Source organism: Malurus melanocephalus, unplaced genomic scaffold (assembly GCF_030028575.1).
Source record: "Malurus melanocephalus ecotype Western Australia unplaced genomic scaffold, MMel_1.1 scaffold_7, whole genome shotgun sequence".
In the NCBI taxonomy this organism is placed as follows: Eukaryota; Metazoa; Chordata; class Aves; order Passeriformes; family Maluridae; genus Malurus; species Malurus melanocephalus.
This window is the reverse complement of record NW_026623239.1, coordinates 6,427,567-6,444,782: the sequence shown is the minus strand read 5'-3', so window position 1 is coordinate 6,444,782 and position 17,216 is coordinate 6,427,567. Positions and strand designations below refer to the sequence as shown.

The following is a 17,216-nucleotide window of genomic DNA, read 5'->3' as shown; positions in this document are numbered from 1 at the left end:
TTCCCCACAAAATTTGCATCTRTTCAGAAGGTCATCAACTTCCTCTCCCTCGTGCCTCAAAGAGAGCCCAAATCTTGGGCTTTCTCTTGGCTATGATGTGGTCAAAACCTTCTGCATAAAGTAAAAGTCAAACAAGAAAAATTAAAGCTGCACTCAAATTTGGGAGAAACATTTGCAGTCTTTTAAGGAACATATATATGTCTATGTACAAAAATAAATTAAGACAGTGTCCTTTTAAAAAAGGACTGTTAGAATAATACTGTTAGAATAATACACAAACTCTAACCACTTCAGTAGCTTTTAAATATCACACATTCAATTTTCACAAACAAGTYACAATGCCATTTAGCATTTCCCAATGTATCAACATTTTGTTTGGCACAAACTCAATGCAACACATTTTACAATTCTTAAATATTAAGTGCAGCACATACTTCAGGTACAAAGAGTTAACAATTTGAATTACATTACCTTTGTGATACCAAGTGTAACTGGCTGCTTAATGCAGCACCTTCACTATGGCAAGGTCATGTTAAAGCCTCAATCCCTTCCCTAACACAGATCAAGTTACAATATCGTCACACAGAAATACCCTTACACACAAAACCTTTAAGATTGACACAGTCCACTTCTCTCAAATATTCAGAACATACTCTATAATAAATCCACTTTGTACAGGCTAGTCTAACACATTAATTAATTAATTCACAAATTCTCTAACTCACATGCCTACAAGTAAAATAGTTCCCTAGCCAATGGTGAGAGTGCTCCTGCTTGTTCCCTCTCTCCTGGTGCAGTGGTTCCTTGCACCACACCAGGAAACACAAATGCCTCAAGCATCTGTCTGCGCCAAAAAGTTTTGGAGTAAACTGATGTACCTGACTTTCTGCTTGGAAGTTTGGTCTATAGAAGGTCTATACACTAGTGGTCTATACATTAGTGTATTCTAAAGAAACTGCAGATAGATACTTTGCAAAGATAAAAGTTCAGGTGATGAGAGGTGAGCAGACACGATGCTCACAGGTGGCAATGGCTGCAGAATTATTTCTCTGTGACCAGAGTCATGTTATGCTCCTGCTTGGACCCYAGCACACACTAGTATTTAGCAAGAGCTCTATTAGGTTCCTACCTGAGCAGGAGTTGATGAATAATCACAAGTCTAGTACTACATCAACAAAGTTTCAGTCGTGAATGTAAAACTTCACACTTAAGCATATATCTATCTGTCAAGAGTTGAAACAAAAATAAAACAATTATTTCAATCGCAATACATGTGCAAACATGCCCTGAAAAATATAAAGAAAAGCTTTAGCTTTGGCAAAAGCTAGTAGTTCACACAGTTTTTATAAAAATATAAATAAAGCAGGAAAAAATAGGGGGAATTTTCGAAACTCACCTGTATCAATTTGCCATCTTTTTGCTAATGCATACTGCTTTTGTTTGCTATTGATGCTTTCACAACCCATTTAGTTTTACAGCAGGTGACAAATCACACAAAATTGACTGTCACTGAGAAGTGATTCTCGAATTTGTAACACGAAGTGCTACGCTCGCAATGGATCTCATGACACAGGTAGAAATCTTGTGACAAAATCCAGCTTGGGAAATGTAGTTGGAAGCTAACTGATACAGCCTTTCGGCCCCAAATATGTTGAAGTGCCCAGGTAGTACTTTCTCCACAAGACCTCTGTCTACTAAGTCCATCAGGCGCTGGCAGCTTGCAACGTAGTCGCTGATTCTGCTGTAGGGAAGCCAGTCGATCATGGATCCATCATACACCACATCTCCGCTGAACAGGATCTTCCTGTCCTTGTCGTGCAAGCAAATACTGCCTCGTGAATGACCAGGCATGTGCATGACAGTGAGCTGATGATCTCCAAGGTTGATCACATCCCCTGCAAACAGATTTATTACAGTGTTTCTTAAATGACACAAAGAGAACTACATACCCACTCATATGCAGAGAGTTTATACGTGCTAAATATCTGCAACAATGGGAGTGGCGCATTTTTCTTGGTAAGTGCCAAAGAGATGTCTGAAATATACGCTTAACAAATACGTATTTTCCAATGGCACTAGCAGTTAACATAAGCTTGGGTTGTAATGTTCTAATAAATTGAAAAATGTGAAAAGCAATGCAGTATAGAAAGTAAAACAGGAAAACAACAGAACACACCTATGCTGGTTATCATTTGAAAGCTTACAAAGTATATATTCCACAATTTATTATAATTTTCTCATTTAATTCACTTAGAACTGCACTGGTGTTACTCCTAAAAGGCCAAAGGCCAAAACATAAATTGCTGGAGGAGAACCAAGACAGACCTCCACATGCTTTCTTTATCTCTTTCAGGAAGACATAAAAATAGAACTTTCTTACCATTAGATCTTTTTTGCCAGTTTAAATGCAAATGCCTTGTAACTGCATAGGCCACTGAACTTACACTTGTGTCTCACATCTCAATGAACATCTTAGAAACTGATGCTACGTTGGCAGCCTACATACTTGCTCTTTTATAAAAGTATTTTTTTAATAATCCCTCCTTTTAAAGAAAAACACAACTTAAACTTGTGTTCATTTACAATAGTTAAATGTCACATCAGATCTTTACTGAAGACTTCAGTAAGGTCAGTTCTCCTTTTCCAAGCACCTATGTGGGATGGCCTAATAAAGTCAAGGAAAGAGTAAGTACAGTGCCAAAGGTGTCACCTGYATGACRGCAACCCTTTAACTTCTGCTCTACAGTGTGGTAGTTTAGGTGTTTTGTCCCTAAGACCTTAGTCCCTATCTCCTATGAGAGACTAAATATAGTTTTTTTTTTAATCTGCAACAAACCATTTCTGTACATGCTACATCAGTAAAGCGTCATTTTTTCATATTTTACATGTATCAGGTAAAATTCAGTAAATGTATTCACATAAAATTCACGTAAATTCTGTAAAACAAAAACTATTCTCAGTACGTATTTCAGGAATTGTTTTTTAATTCCACTCCTATGTCTTGACAGCTTATAAATAACAAGGGTCACCAGATGCCATGACATGACCTGTTGACACACTGTTCGAAGACTAAGGATAAACTTGGGGTGCTCAATTAGTCACTAAAATCCCTGCACTGCTAAGTGATTCTCGGGGAAAAAGAAACAACCCTGCGGCCAAATACTTTCAGAACTGGTAAAAACGGTTTAACCCAGTACGCGTCTTTTTGGTCACATGCTGACTGCGGACAGTTTGTAAGCGTACAGGAACGCCAGAATTAAGCGGTTTAATGATTTTATGCGAGGAGCCGAGCGAAGCAGGAGGCGCAGAGCGGCACAGCAGCCGCTCCGCAGTGCCCAGCGCGCCGTGCYCCGCAGTGCCCCGTGCCCCGCCCTTACCCTCCTGCAGCAGGCGGCTGGGCCGCACGGGCGGCACGCGGAACTGCCGTGCGCTCCAGCCGGGCCGCGGCGGCCGCGCCACCTCCCGGTCCGACAGCCACGTCACGGACTCGTAGTTGTCGCCTTGCAGCAGCGCCGGCGCTTCGGCGCTGTGCACCGCCACCTCCTCGAAGTGCTGCAGCCCGCCCGAGTGGTCGAAGTGGACGTGGGTGGCCACGGCCAGTAGCGGCCGCGGCCCGGCGCCYTCGGCCGGCGCCAGCAGCCCGGCGTCGCGCAGGTAGTCGGGTAAGCTGCGCAGCCCCAGCCCCGCATCGATCACCACGTTCCGCTGCGAGCCCCGCACCAGCCAGATGTTGGCCCGGTTGCCCGACTCGTAGAAGCGTTCCTGGATCCAGAAGATGCCACCGCCCAGGGGCTTGTGCGCGAACCACTCCAGCGCCGACATCGCGTTGCCAACGCTGCGCGGCCGCGAATCCCCGGCAGGCCCCCGGCGGCGGCGCGGGCGGGGCGGGCGCGGGCCCGGCCCACTGCGGCAGCGGCGGGCGGAGCGCAGCGGCGCCGGGTGAGGAGCGGGACAGCCCGGAGGGCTTGGCCTGGTTTGCCGTGGAGTGAGGGGCCGTCTACCCGATCYCTTTTCCTTGCTGAGACCAGCCCGTGGCGGAGGGAGAAAAGGCGAMACTCGTCGGTCGTGAGGGGAGCGGGGGGATCCTCCAGGCGTGGCGGGCGTTCAGCGAGGGAAGAAGGCCTGGGGAGAGGAGCAGAGAGGACCTGAGAGGGGTATTGTGACACGGTGGTTAGTGACCCTCCTGACAGTCATCTTCACCCGCTTACCTGCACGGGCGGCAGTTTAAAAGGACACCCACAAAACCTCAGTATCTAAAGTTCAGTCCTTCTGCATCTGCTCTTCCCTTGAACTGATTGCATCCGCCTCTGAAAATTGGGGAACCACGATCCTGCGTAAGAAAGCGTAGGACACGGAGAGCTCGTCAAAGCGCTCAGCCTCCTCGGTGTCCTGCGATTTCGCCAGCCCCTGGCTTCTGTCGGGGATCCACATTTCTCGGGCCTTTCCCTTCCGGAGCACCAGCTGTCTTTCCTTGACCAACTGCCCAAGAAACTGCATGCATAAGTTCGAAGAAATTCTGAAAGCTTAAATCTGAAAATATTCTCTTTTATAAATGGCACACAAGCTACCCGTAAACATGAAAATACACCCAGGTGATCTGTAGACATTCCTCAAGGCAGCCTGTACTTTGTCATGCTTGGTGACTTCGTTGCACAACTCAACTTTTCCTTCATGATTTCTTCAATCAATTATCACTGTCACTTTGTTCTGTCAGTAGACAAGAGCYTTCTAAGCCAGTATGCTTGGAAAAAATCCTAAGTTTGGGAAAAAACATGGAGTTGAAATACTGCTAGTTTTAAAGCTTGTTACTTCTTACCAGATTAATGCTCTGTTTCAAGGGAATTTACTGAGAATTAATTTTAATGCAGTTTTAACTTAATAAAAATATTTATTACATTTAATGCCTTTCCTTGCTAGCTCAACATCTCATCTAACATCTTGTGTGTGTGTGTGTGTGTGTGTGTGTGTGTTCTGTTGTTGGTTCCTTTTTTCACATGTAGATAATTTATATGTAGATAATACATAGGTATTTTGGGCTTTACAGTATCTTTTATCTTCTCCATTCTGCAAGCTCACATCTTGCTTTTCATCCTTTTTTCAAAGGAGTTTGCTTCTCTTTTCCATTCCTTCTTCTCCTTCTCCTTCTCCTTCTCCTTCTCCTTCTCCTTCTCCTTCTCCTTCTCCTTCTCCTTCTCCTTCTCCTTCTCCTTCTCCTTCCCCTTCTCCTTTTTTTCTTTTTTTAAATGCCAGTTAATTACATGTTCAGCCTTAGCTTTTGCTTTTTTTTTTTTTTCCTTAAAAAGTATTTATTTATGTCTCTGCTTATTTTTAGACAGTATTCCTTGCTGCAGTGATGTGGAAATATAAAATGTGATTTTGTTTAATCCAAACAGAGCTTATTTCTGTTCAAAGTAATGAATAGGATAAAACTGGCATCAGCCTGTTTTCTCTGGCCTTAAAAAAAAGGCCGTTGCTTCTGTCTGGGAAGAACGAGATGTGCTCGTACAGGTACAGCAGTAAGTCTGGAACAGCCTTGTTTGTGCCAAGCAAGGTGCAGTAGAGTAACCTTGTAGTTAATGGTGAACAGCTTATGGGACCTTGGACTGATCGCTATGTGGTCTGGGAGAATGAGCAGTATCACTGTGCTTTAGCCAAGCTTCTCTTGGGTCCCGTGTATTGACATCTTCCCCCATTATCATATTTTGATTTACTTATCAACCCATGGGTCATGCAATTCATAAGATGAAGTTGGTATGTATAATAGTGAAGGTGGAGAGATGTGATTATAAGTTTTGGTGGCTCTTTTTCTTTTATACCCTTTGTTAAACATTTCAGTTAGAAACAACCTCTTTTATCAGTAGTTAGCTTGCAGCCCTGCTCTAGTTGTTTCATGCCTTTTGAATACATTAAAGCTCTTTGCCCGTGTCACTTTATCAGAATAAAAAAAATGGTACTAAGGTAAAGGATAAAAATCAGGATGAAGAATTAATGAATGACAAACACAAACTGTTTTTGGAGGAAAGTTCAAGAACATGAAAATGTAGGCACAGGAAGTTCAGAGTTCTTACACCTTTTTCCTCATGTTTCTGGTTCTTCTGGTTGAACTCAATACAGTGCATCTAAAGTTTAGAAGAAGAAAGCTGAAAATTCCTAGGCTAGGAAGCAACTTCAGGCATGCAGAGCTGGCTGCATAAAATCCAATCCCCTCAGAATTTTTGATAATTTCTGTTCATGGTGAAGTGGTGAATTCTAGCTGTTTTTTAGACATATGCAGTTACTTTTTATTAGTCTTTGTACGTAACACTGAATAACATATCTTATTGTCCACTTGGTCTTGTAGTAAAGCCATGTATAAAATGGAACAGCACTCTGTAGTGTAAGCAGTAAACACACTGCCAGCCAAGTGTTGTGGCTCACAAAAAGACAAAATATTTCCCCTGATCTGCAGCTGGAGCCCAGATGGTGCAATCAGGTAGAACTGGTTATCAAGCAAGAAGTGATCTGATCCTTTTTTCTAAATTCCTTTATGATGCTAGAAGAATTCTGAATTACTCTTATATCATATGTGCTCTTTCATCTTCAGAGTAAACAAATTTCAATCTCTTTGGATTCTTATCTCACTGGAGGCTTGCTGTGCTCTTGATCTTTTTCAGGCTTGAAGTTTGCTATTTCTGTTAGAGGCACAAAAAAGGAAACTGCTATGCATGAGAGCCAGCCAGCATTATTTCCAATGAACCAGCTGCTTTATGAGAAAATGTTCTCTCTCTTTTCCAGCTTTGCCTCATGTGACCATTCTTACTGTTTGCTCAATATAATGTTTGTTTCTGCAATCTTTTTTCTGAAATGGAGAGATCCCTCTGTTTTGCTGAGTGTGTTTCTTAGTAGAACTGCCAGTGTTGATTTTTTTTTTTTTGTTCTACCAAAATTGGCAGTTGCAGGGAAAGTATGAAGCTACTTTGTAGATTCAAATAATGCTTTGAATGTTCTCATCACTTCTCCAAGTTGGTAAGTTGAGGTATCTTTTTACTGAATCTTTAGTTGTACAAAAATCCCATGTCTGAAAAGTGGTCCATAATTACATTAGTGGTCATCTGCARTTTAAAAAGCTTGTTTTAATCTTGGTCACAGTGTGCAGTTGTCTCTGGGACTACTTTATGTAGCAAAAGTGCCCTAGCTTTAAGAAAACTTCAGAGTAAATTCTTTTAAACTGATCTTTTCTGTTATCTGGTTTACAAAACCTTTTGTAGAACTAAGAGGGAGTAATGGGGTGGACTATAGGCAAGAACTTCATAAATTGTTTTTGCTACAAGAGTGACGATTTATAAAACCGCAGAACAACATCTGTGAGCCAAGTGGTCCTTTCAGGTGTGAGAAAGGAAACATTTTAATGAGTTAGGATGAGCTGTCTTTCTTTTATTMTTTGGGTAGTAAATGAAAGACATATCTACACATAAGTGGCAATTTCATTTTTTCAGTGTGGTATAGAGCACAGATTTCCATCATTCATTTCAACACTCATTTTGAGTGAATAGCAAGTGTATTCTATGGAAAGCTATTTATTTTCCTCAATACATGAGTTATGAATCATTCATGTTTTTCTTGTAGGTAAATATGCCAAGATCATGTGATTGCCAACTCGATAGTGGTTAGGAATTATTTCATTAGTGGTAAGTGACAAGAGTTAGTCAATGTATTTTTTTACTGATGGCATCAGCAATTATTTCTTCACTAAAGAGCCTTGATCTGAAATCAAAACTACTCGTTTCTTTCCTCTCTTTGCTGATAGTTCTTACAGCATCTGTGAATGCTCCTTGGGACACTTACTTTTAATGCACTCTTTGTTGCACAATTTTAAGGTTTTCTTTTTGCCTTTATAATAACTATGTTTAAAATTTAGCTACATTTATTGTGTCTTCTTCCTAGAGAAGTATACACCTGAAGGATGGGACACCATACAGAGCAACCTGGAGAGACTGCAGAAATGGGTACCTGGGAATCTCATGTGGTTTAACAGAGTGCAATTTGCTGCATCTGCATTGGAGCATTGTCAGCAGGTTGAAGGAGAGGATTATGCCCCTCTGCCCATCTCTGGTGGGACCCCATCTGGGGTCCCAGCACAGGAAGGATATGGACCTGCTGAAGTAAGTCCAGAAGATGACTGGCATGATAAGCATCTCTCCTGTGAGGAAAGATTCAGAATTGAGATTGCTCAGCCTGAAAAAGAGAAGGAATCAGACTGACCTAATTGCAGCCTTCCAGTATCTGAAGGGAATTTACAGGAAAGATTGGGCAAGAGCATGTAGTGACAGGACAAGGGGGAATGGGTTCAAACTGAAAAAGAACATATTTAGATTAGACATTGGGAAAAATTCTTTACAGTAAGGTTGCTTGCACTGACACAGGTTGCTCAGGGAAGTTGTGGATCAGGGAAGTTGTGCCCCATCTCTGGAGGTGTTCAGTGCCAGGTCAGATGGCGCTTTGAGCAATCTGGTATAGAGGCAGGTCTCCCATGGCATGGGGACTGGAACGAGGTGATGTTTAAGGTCTGTTCCAACCCAAACTCTTCTGTGATTCTACAAGTCTGTCACTGTATGCTAGAGGTCTTTGACTCTAAACATGAAGGGCTGGTTTTGTTACTAATTTTTTTGTACAATATCTGCAAATATTATTCTTATTTGAGTTAATAGTGCAATCAGATTGAGTAATTTTCCATGGCATGCATTTTGCATTTGCATGTGGCAATTTGACAAGAAAAAGTGAGACTGATTTAAAAATATTAGAGTTTTGATATTGCTTTTGTCATTAGAGATGTACATAAAAGGTTGTTCAGTTGGATGTACTTACACTGTATAGCTATTGTGTCATTTATAATACATTGCTTGATTTAGTTCTTGTGCCTGATAAGACATTAAATGGATTAAAGTGTGTGGTTGCTGTTTTGGATAGGATGCAAAGCTTTTCCATTGCAGAAGTACTGAAAATCTTGGGAGCTGATGATCAGACTGAAACACAGCCTTTTGAGACCTGGGAATATMACCTGTTCTTTATGGTTAAGATAATTATGTTAAATGTTACTCAGTGGTTTTGTAGCAAAGTTTGATTGTGAAACTCTTGAAGAGTAACACACTCATGTGTTACATTTGATGTTTCAACCTAGTTTCCCTGAATAAATCTGAATTTAACAAGTTCATGCTTTTTTTCTCCCCTCCTTTGTTTTTTTTTTTTTTTTTTTTTTTTTTTTTTTTTTTTTTTTTTTTTTTTTTTTTTTGTCACCAGAAAAATTTTCAACAACAAATTAAAAAAATACACTGTATATTTAGTTACAGGAAAATATCAAGGGCTGTGTCTGGATTGCCTTTTAACTAGGTGATTTGAATAACACTTGTATCCTTCTTTCTAGCAATGGAGAGATACAGTCAAAAGTATCAGGACAATGAAAAGGAGAGGGAAACACGGACATTAGTCAGTATCGGAGTTTTTCGAAGGCTGATTTTAAATGTTTGATTCACTATTTTTCAAGCAATGAAGAATGTATRAAATCCTTATGAAGTCACATACCTTACAACCCTGTATGTTGAGAGTTACTTTGCATGATTTCAAATCAAGGAGAGTATTGTTTTTGTAAAAAAAATATTCACTCAGTTGTAACAACTGATTTGCAGCACAAATGCAAACTTAAGCTTTCACTCTAGCTTTCCTTTTCCCTTACTCACTGCACAGATAACAGTTTGGAACTGGGAGCAAACAYTGATGTTACTAAAAATAACCCAACCTGATGTCTGTTGGGACAGCTGTGTTACATAATATTAGCCTTCCCCAACCATATCTGTATAGCTCACTAACGCAAACTTAATTACATAATAATTAAGGTGAAGAGTCCATACGCCACTGGAATGGCTGAACTTTGTCTCCTTGGGATAGAAGCCAGTTGTCATTATGGGGATGAAATGGCAATACTGACTCCTGTTCCTCAATTTAAATTACAGCTAGAATTCCCTAAAACAGTTGTGCTAAAATATTTTGGCATGTGTGTAAAAAGGATGGGCCCCTTCCTKTCCATGGAGGCAGGGGAAGGAGTACTGCTGTAAATCATCACTTTTACAACTTAAAACWGTTTTCTGTACAGATTAGACTCCCAAAAGAAATGAAACCGAAGAAGGCAAACAAAAAACATATATATTTTTAAGAAGAAAATAGTACATAGGAGGTGAGAAATAGAAGTCATACTKGAGGTGGTTAGAGGAAAACAATGCTAGAAATGTTAGTTTGTCCAAATAATTAAGGCTTATGGCAGACTATTTTTTCCTAAATATTTTACTAGTCTGCCTCTCTTTCATGATTTTTGCTTTGCTTGTGTAGGATGTTTTAACTTACTGGAACATACTTATCTTCCTTTATTCTGCCTTTTGTATTGAGGCACCATATTAACATACAAGATATGTAACAGTGAAAAATTACAAAAAAAAATCCCACAACCTTTCTGTTTTGAAAACTTGCATCTTTAGTCAGCACTCATCCTTCTATTCAATAGCAACTGGCTGTTCAGATTTCCTTTATATTTTAGGTTTTTCAATTATTATTTGGTTGAATTTTGCATTTTTAAGCCTTTTATATGTAATTTAATGTGGGTTATTTTCTATTTTCCTTAGTTTTACATTTTTATTTATTTTCTAAAACTTTCTTCTGCAGAATTGTGAATCATATCCTTCAACAGCAGTTGGAGCTGGTATTGATAATTCTTACAGGAAAACCGATTTTTATTACACAGAATAATTTTTTTTTTTTAGTGTTTTCTAGTTTGCATGACTTATTTTAAGTTCTCTGTAGAAGTCTGTTGTTCAGATTATGTGAAATAACCCTCGGCCTCCTGTGTTTAGCTGCCTATTTATATATAATTGTTTGCTTTCTTGTTCTTTTTCAGTCTAGGATAAAATAGAAAAAGAAATATGAATGTGCATAATCACAGCGACTGGCTCAGCTGGAATCTTTGTTCCTTTGAAGAGCATCATTGAGAAGCATGGTACCAAAGGTAAAGTGTAAGATTAAACTGAAAATGAAACACTTATTTGCAAAATCTCTAAAGGTAGGACCAGAATATACATTAGTTTTTATTCCAAAAGAAGAAACCACAGGCTTTTATGGTAGTTGCACAATAGTTATCTCCCTAAAATCCAATGAAATAATAAATGTTAAAATAATGTGATTAGCATAAATAAAGAGGGAATCACTGCTCACTGGGGGAAATTTCCTCTTTCTTTAGTACCAGTTTTTCTACTGGCTCTTAAAATACATTTCTCTATGTAGTTATAATGGCAAAGATCAGACTATCACAATTTGATTGAATTAAGGAATAGGTTCCCCTAAAAGCAAAAACTATATGGGTTTAGGGTTTTTTTTTTTTTTTATGGAACTCTAATGATACATTTAGAGCTTTTTTGGTGGAATCCTGATGATAGTCATGAGTAAGGAAGTTTGTACATAGCTGATCAGTGATCCATTAGAGCTTCTATTGCATATCTTTGTTGTATTTTGAAGACAGATAACTTAGGTGACACTTTAACCATGGTGGTGAACAAATCAAGAGAATTTGCACAGAAACTCTAACAAGCTTCCTACCATTCTCCCTTCATAGCTTACAGGTGTGGTTTTGGGATCAGTACTGTTCCATGCACAGAGACAGCTCTACTTTTACATACTTCTCCCTCCCTCACTCTGGTTTCCCTTAATGTTTTAAGTGAAGACCTGATCACTTGCCTTTTCAGTGACAAAACTTTGGGTAGAATTCCACATCTCTCCCATCTCTCCCACACTAACTTTGGGCTATGAAAAATGCAGTATCCTAGATTCCAGCAGTGATTGCTGCAAAAAATAAAATAAAAAAAATAAATTAAAATGTTGACTGGGTTCAGTTGACATTGTAGGCCAGCTACATGCRCATGTATATAGCAGTCAGATTAATGCTTTGTAGTTCAACTACTACAAGACCAGGTATCTGGAAATCAGATTAGATTAGACTGCATAACATTTTATATTGTAGAGAGCTATTTTGCTTGAAGTTCTAACAATGGGTCAGGGTCTCTAATTTTATAAGGGCCAAAGATGCCCAGCATTTAAAGACAAATTTTACATGTCTGTTTGTTCTATACACTTTATCTGTAAAAGCTTGCAAGAGTTTGTGCTGTGATAGTAATTCTGAATTGCTATTTCCACTTGTTTTTCTTAAAAGCCTGCTTCATTCTGGATGTGTTTGCTTTGACGTTGTTCATGTTTTTACAGAGCAGCTTAACTGCCCTCAGCTCTGTGCAGTCATACAATCCTTTCCTAGTCAAAACACTGAAATAAACTCAAAGTTATTTATSACAAATGCTTTTGACAAAAAATAGTTGTTTCCTCATCATTTCTCAGTGTTCTGCTTCTTTGAGTACAAGGCTGGTATTTGGGCAACTTTGGTTTAGGGTGCTGCCATTCAGGTAACTCTTATCTGCATATATGGAATGGTATTTTTGACCTTTACCCCATCATGTATTTAATCAGGGAGTAACTTGATAAAGATTATGTTCATGAATCACAGGACTAAGTGGAAATACACAACGTAGATTCATTAGATGAGAGTCAGCTGTAGTCCAGAATCCACGTAGCTACAGTCACCATCCAGTCTGTTAGAGCTAATGAACTGCTGCCCCTTTTTTTCACATCTACTTATCTGAAGAACTCACCTGTCATTAATGTCTTGTAAAATTAGTAATGATGAGCTTTTATCCTTTCAAGATGATGAAACATAGCAAGTAAAATTTTGTTCTAGTTTCTTAACATACTGTACGAATATAGGTGACTAGCATTTTGTGAAGTTCAATGTCATAGTTTAGCCCAGCCTTTGGCCAACTGCTTGTTCAAACTGAATTTCAGACTGGCTTTCTAGGCATCTCTTACATAAATCAGGCATTTATACCTCTATGAATGATATAGCTCAAAGTCTAAGGTAATTTTAATACAGATAGTATAAAGTGTTCTGGGGGGTGTTTAGGGTGGTCTGATCTCTCTGTGTATACTACAAGTGTCCCYGGCTACGGAGATCACTTTGGCCAGCACTTCTTTGGTACTGTGCAGGAGTATAACCTACGCCCAGGCCAATGAATGGCAGACACACACACCCCCCAGTGGACTAATAGTCCATACGTTACCAGAGACAAAGAAACAGAGGACTCAGTTGCGTAGCTTATTCCAGGAATTTATTCCCAAAGGACACCAGAGATGAAAGAAGATGGGGGCGAGGTTATCTGGCCACAGATATACACCTGGGGACCAGTTACCTGAGAAGCTGGGCAGAGAGAGAAGGCAAAGAGAATACAATGACCAATGGGGGAAGGGGTAGGAGGAGTGAGGGGTCACATCAAATCCAACCAGGACATCAGGATTTACAAATTCATGGAAAGAACCATTTAATTCCCAAGGGGGTTATTAAAATCTTTCCACCACTGAGTTCCGACTATCCCAGGGCTCTCTAGCCCTTCAGCATTTTCTGGGATGGTCTCATCCACTACAACAATAGGATTTTCGTGTCATATTCAAGCTATCTTTACTCTTAAGGACAAGTAAAACAAGTGAATTTCAATCTTTTTCACATTTAAAAAAAAAAAAAAAGTCACGTATTTTATTTCAGCAGGTGCACTAACAAAAAAGGCAAATGACCTGAGCCTAAAAGTAATCTGAATGTGATTAAATAAACTGAGGTAAGAAGTGCATACTATTTCTAAATGTTGTAATGAAAATTAAAGGAAAATTAAACCTAGTTTGTTCCTTGGTACGAATGGAATAACCAGCACAGGTTTTTTCTGGTCTTGCCTTGTTACTATGATACACAACTGTTCTGCACTGTGGTGGCACAAGGGTTAGGGTAAAGAWAGTGCCTGGCTGTGGAGAAACTACTTTCTTTGCTCTTGTTTGTACCTGAACAAAACAACCAGCACTAGGTAGCAATACAACCTTAATGTAAATAGCAGAGCTATTACTGGAACTTAGAGAACAAGGAACTGGTGCCAGTGCCTTTTAAATCTGTCACTGTTTCACCAATCTACTGTTAAACAATTTTAGTAAGTTGAGAAGAAACACACAAAAAGAAACTTAGGAAGTGACCTCTGTTTCGTAGACAGAGTGGCAGTGGGAACCTTAAAGGTGAAACAGCTTTGTATTTTTCCCCCTGGTAATCCACCAGTTATTTGATGCAGTTATGTTATTACATACAGTACGTGGTATTGCTTTACTAAGTATGACATGGCCTTCTGTCAACTGTTCTAACAGTGGATGGTAAAGGGAAATCATCATCTCAGTTTATTGCACAAGACATGCTTTTKGATGGCTGATGCTTGACCAAGTAACTCTTCACAAGGTTCTTGTGCTTCACATCATATTGGTTCAAATATCAACAAAAAATATTTGCACAGCAAATTATGTCAATTGTCTTGCTGTTAATTGTAGTGTTATGCCAATTGTCTTGCTGTTAATTGTAGTTTACCTCTTTGGTGGTATGGAGGATGTGCTGTTGCTCTAATATGGGATTACCTTGTAAACAGATTGCCTTGTGACAGGAGCTGGAAAAAAAGGGTGAGGAAGAAGAAAAATCTGAAGATTATAAAAACAAAACGAAAGACAAAGAAGGTGAAGATGATGAAGCAGCAGAAGAACCAGAGGAATATGATGAAGAAGAGCATGAAGACGTATAATGTTAGTTTTCCTCTTTACATGAAGTCAGATCCATCATTGATAGTGTGTTGGCTGGCAAAGAAATGTCCCTAATTCCCAATAAGGGAGAGTTGTTGTGGGAGAAATTATTATTCATGATCTTTGCTGCACTGCATTACATTACACTTAATTTATGTGTGTGTTCTAGACTCGTTACTCACAAAGACCTCTGAAAAAAAATCTTCTACACAGTAATGTGTTCTGACACAATATATACAATTACTCCTTCTTATCACTAAAACAGTGATGCCTCTTGTTTCGTATATGTCAGAACTTCATTACAAGATTTTCCTTTTTCTTTCCCAAGAATTTATTACTTCCCAAGAATCTATTTTAAAATATGGTTGCTCAAGTGCTGTTTAAATCATGTTTCTTTTATAAATTATTTCCACGCATACAGTGATAGATGTTTCCTTTTTCCATTGGTTTAGGAAAATGCTACATTTCTTCCTATTTTGAAGATGGAGATGACTTTGGTGCAGTCAGTGATGACAATATGGATGAAGAAACATACTGTTGTTAATAGATGTTGCACTGCTCAAGCCGTACACCACTTGAGGCAGAATTCTGGAGGCAGGCTGAGTATCACTAGGCCTAATACTTTAGCTCTGTTGGTTTTAAGCAGACTCCCCAAAACCACATTGGAGTTTAAGTGTACTATGCTGTTAAAAAAGATATGTGTCGCTGTTGAGACAGATTGCGACACGAAATAACAGACACAGACAGACAACTATGACTACGACAACTACAACTACTTTATTACGGGGCTGAGCCCCTTTTATCTATTTAGCAACAAGTGTATACTAAGTCTTCCGCATTTGTGGCAAACATACATTGGCTAGTAAAGCAGCTGCTTTTCTACTCATCAGCATATTATTGGTATATTTGCAAAAGTTGCAATGTCATTAATGTTTTGTGTTATTGCTTCTGTCTTTGGACATCTGTTTTATCTGTTCAACATTCTATTCTCCTTTTCCCAGAGGCAGGCAAGGACGTGTTGTTTATGGTAGCATACTCCTCCATGCAGGCTGTTAAACTCCCTTCTGTTTCCCAGGTCTCAGGGGTACGCTGTTATTGGTCCAATTTCAGATTCAGGACCTGTAAGGCCACAATGCTGGCTTTCGGCCTCCACAGATATGAACTCCTTTGTTTTGTTCTTTTGTCAAGTGTATTGCAGACATGCCTTTTTAAGGTCCTCTGGAATGCCTACTCATAGAGTAAGCTATATGCCATTTTGTTTCCTTTGCACAGAAAAGTATAGACTTTACTTGAAATTATGTCTAAACGTTGGCACTAGTCCATTCTATACCTCAACAGTCAAATCTTTAAACAAACAATGAAATTCTTGATGACTGCAGTAAAAAAAAAGGTCTTTATGGACATAAGATGCCCGAAGATCTTTACGTAACTTCTGAGCTCAGGTGACTGAAARTAATTGACAACTAAGCACTTTAATATAAACTTGGAAGGACCTTAATAATACTAACAACATAACCTGAAGAACCATTAATCTAGTGAGAACACATTGCCTTTAGTATTTTGTTAAAAAGGAACATAACAATAACAATAAAATATGTTATATTACCTTTATGAATTAGCCTAAATCATAATTAAGGACATTTTGACTTAGAAAAAATATATGGCAGAAATTGAGAAATTACAGAATCCTGGTTTACACCAGTACACTCATTAGTGATGAAAATTTCAGTCCTTTGCTTCAGTTCCTCCATCTTTTAGGGCAGTACTTTCCTACCTCACAGACCTATTAAGAGACCTGTAAGATGGTAGCTATCTACGTAATTGTTGATGTACTTGTTTACTTTCCTACAGAACAAAGAAGACATAAAAGGACAATAAATCAGTAACAAATAAACCCCAAAATACAGAAAAGGAACATGGTGTAGTATTTTATTGCATGGCGTTTTAATTAGAAAAACAAGAGGATGCTGGGAAAAACAAAACCCAAATGTTTGGAAATATCCCTTTTACACAAACCAACAAATGAAGTATTGAAACTTTTTACTATGATCAGACATTTGAAGAATACTGTTACTGACAGTACATTCTCTGTGTTCTATTGTCTTTGATAGTAATAAAAATTACTGTTTTATTTATTGGTCAGAGTTGTTGTGTTTTTTTTGTTGGTGGTTTTGAGGTTTTTTTTTAAATTTTCTTTWAAAAAGTAACTTCACCTCACTGGTGACTGGGAAACAATTCTGCATTATTCTGCGAACTTCTGTATGCAGTAAGAATTCGGTCCTTAAGGTGTAACTTTCAAGTGTTCTGAAAAATATGTATCATGTGAAAAGGAAATTAAAATAAAATGCTATGCCTTTAGGTCACACCTGAGGTCACACCTCAGCAGTATACCACTTCCGTTTTGAAATATAGTTGACTATAACGTGTAATAAACATTCAGCTGCATTGCACAGGAATTGTGTTCTCCCAGTTTTGTTTTTTTTTAACATCACACACCT

The 17,216-nt window shown here is 38.9% G+C and overlaps 1 protein-coding gene and 1 long non-coding RNA gene across 4 annotated transcripts; one reads left to right on the top strand and one right to left on the bottom strand.

Moving 5' to 3' along the window:
- Positions 1-602: 602 nt before the first annotated feature.
- MBLAC2 (metallo-beta-lactamase domain containing 2) lies at positions 603-3,885 on the bottom strand. Its single transcript, XM_057373012.1, has 2 exons — positions 3,378-3,885; positions 603-1,895 (listed from the first exon to the last, which is right to left on the bottom strand). The coding sequence occupies exons 1-2, from the start codon at positions 3,820-3,822 to the stop codon at positions 1,507-1,509; spliced, it is 834 nt and encodes a 277-aa protein (XP_057228995.1). The 5' UTR covers positions 3,823-3,885; the 3' UTR covers positions 603-1,506.
- On the top strand, positions 3,882-16,909 carry LOC130577571 (uncharacterized). 3 transcript variants are annotated; one of them, XR_008965778.1, is made up of 4 exons: positions 3,882-7,667; positions 10,922-11,029; positions 14,571-14,721; positions 15,171-16,909. It is a non-coding gene; the product is annotated as an uncharacterized LOC130577571 (long non-coding RNA). The 3 variants fall into 3 exon arrangements; XR_008965779.1 differs by having other exon boundaries at positions 14,586-16,909; XR_008965777.1 differs by having other exon boundaries at positions 14,571-16,909.
- Positions 16,910-17,216: the final 307 nt, after the last annotated feature.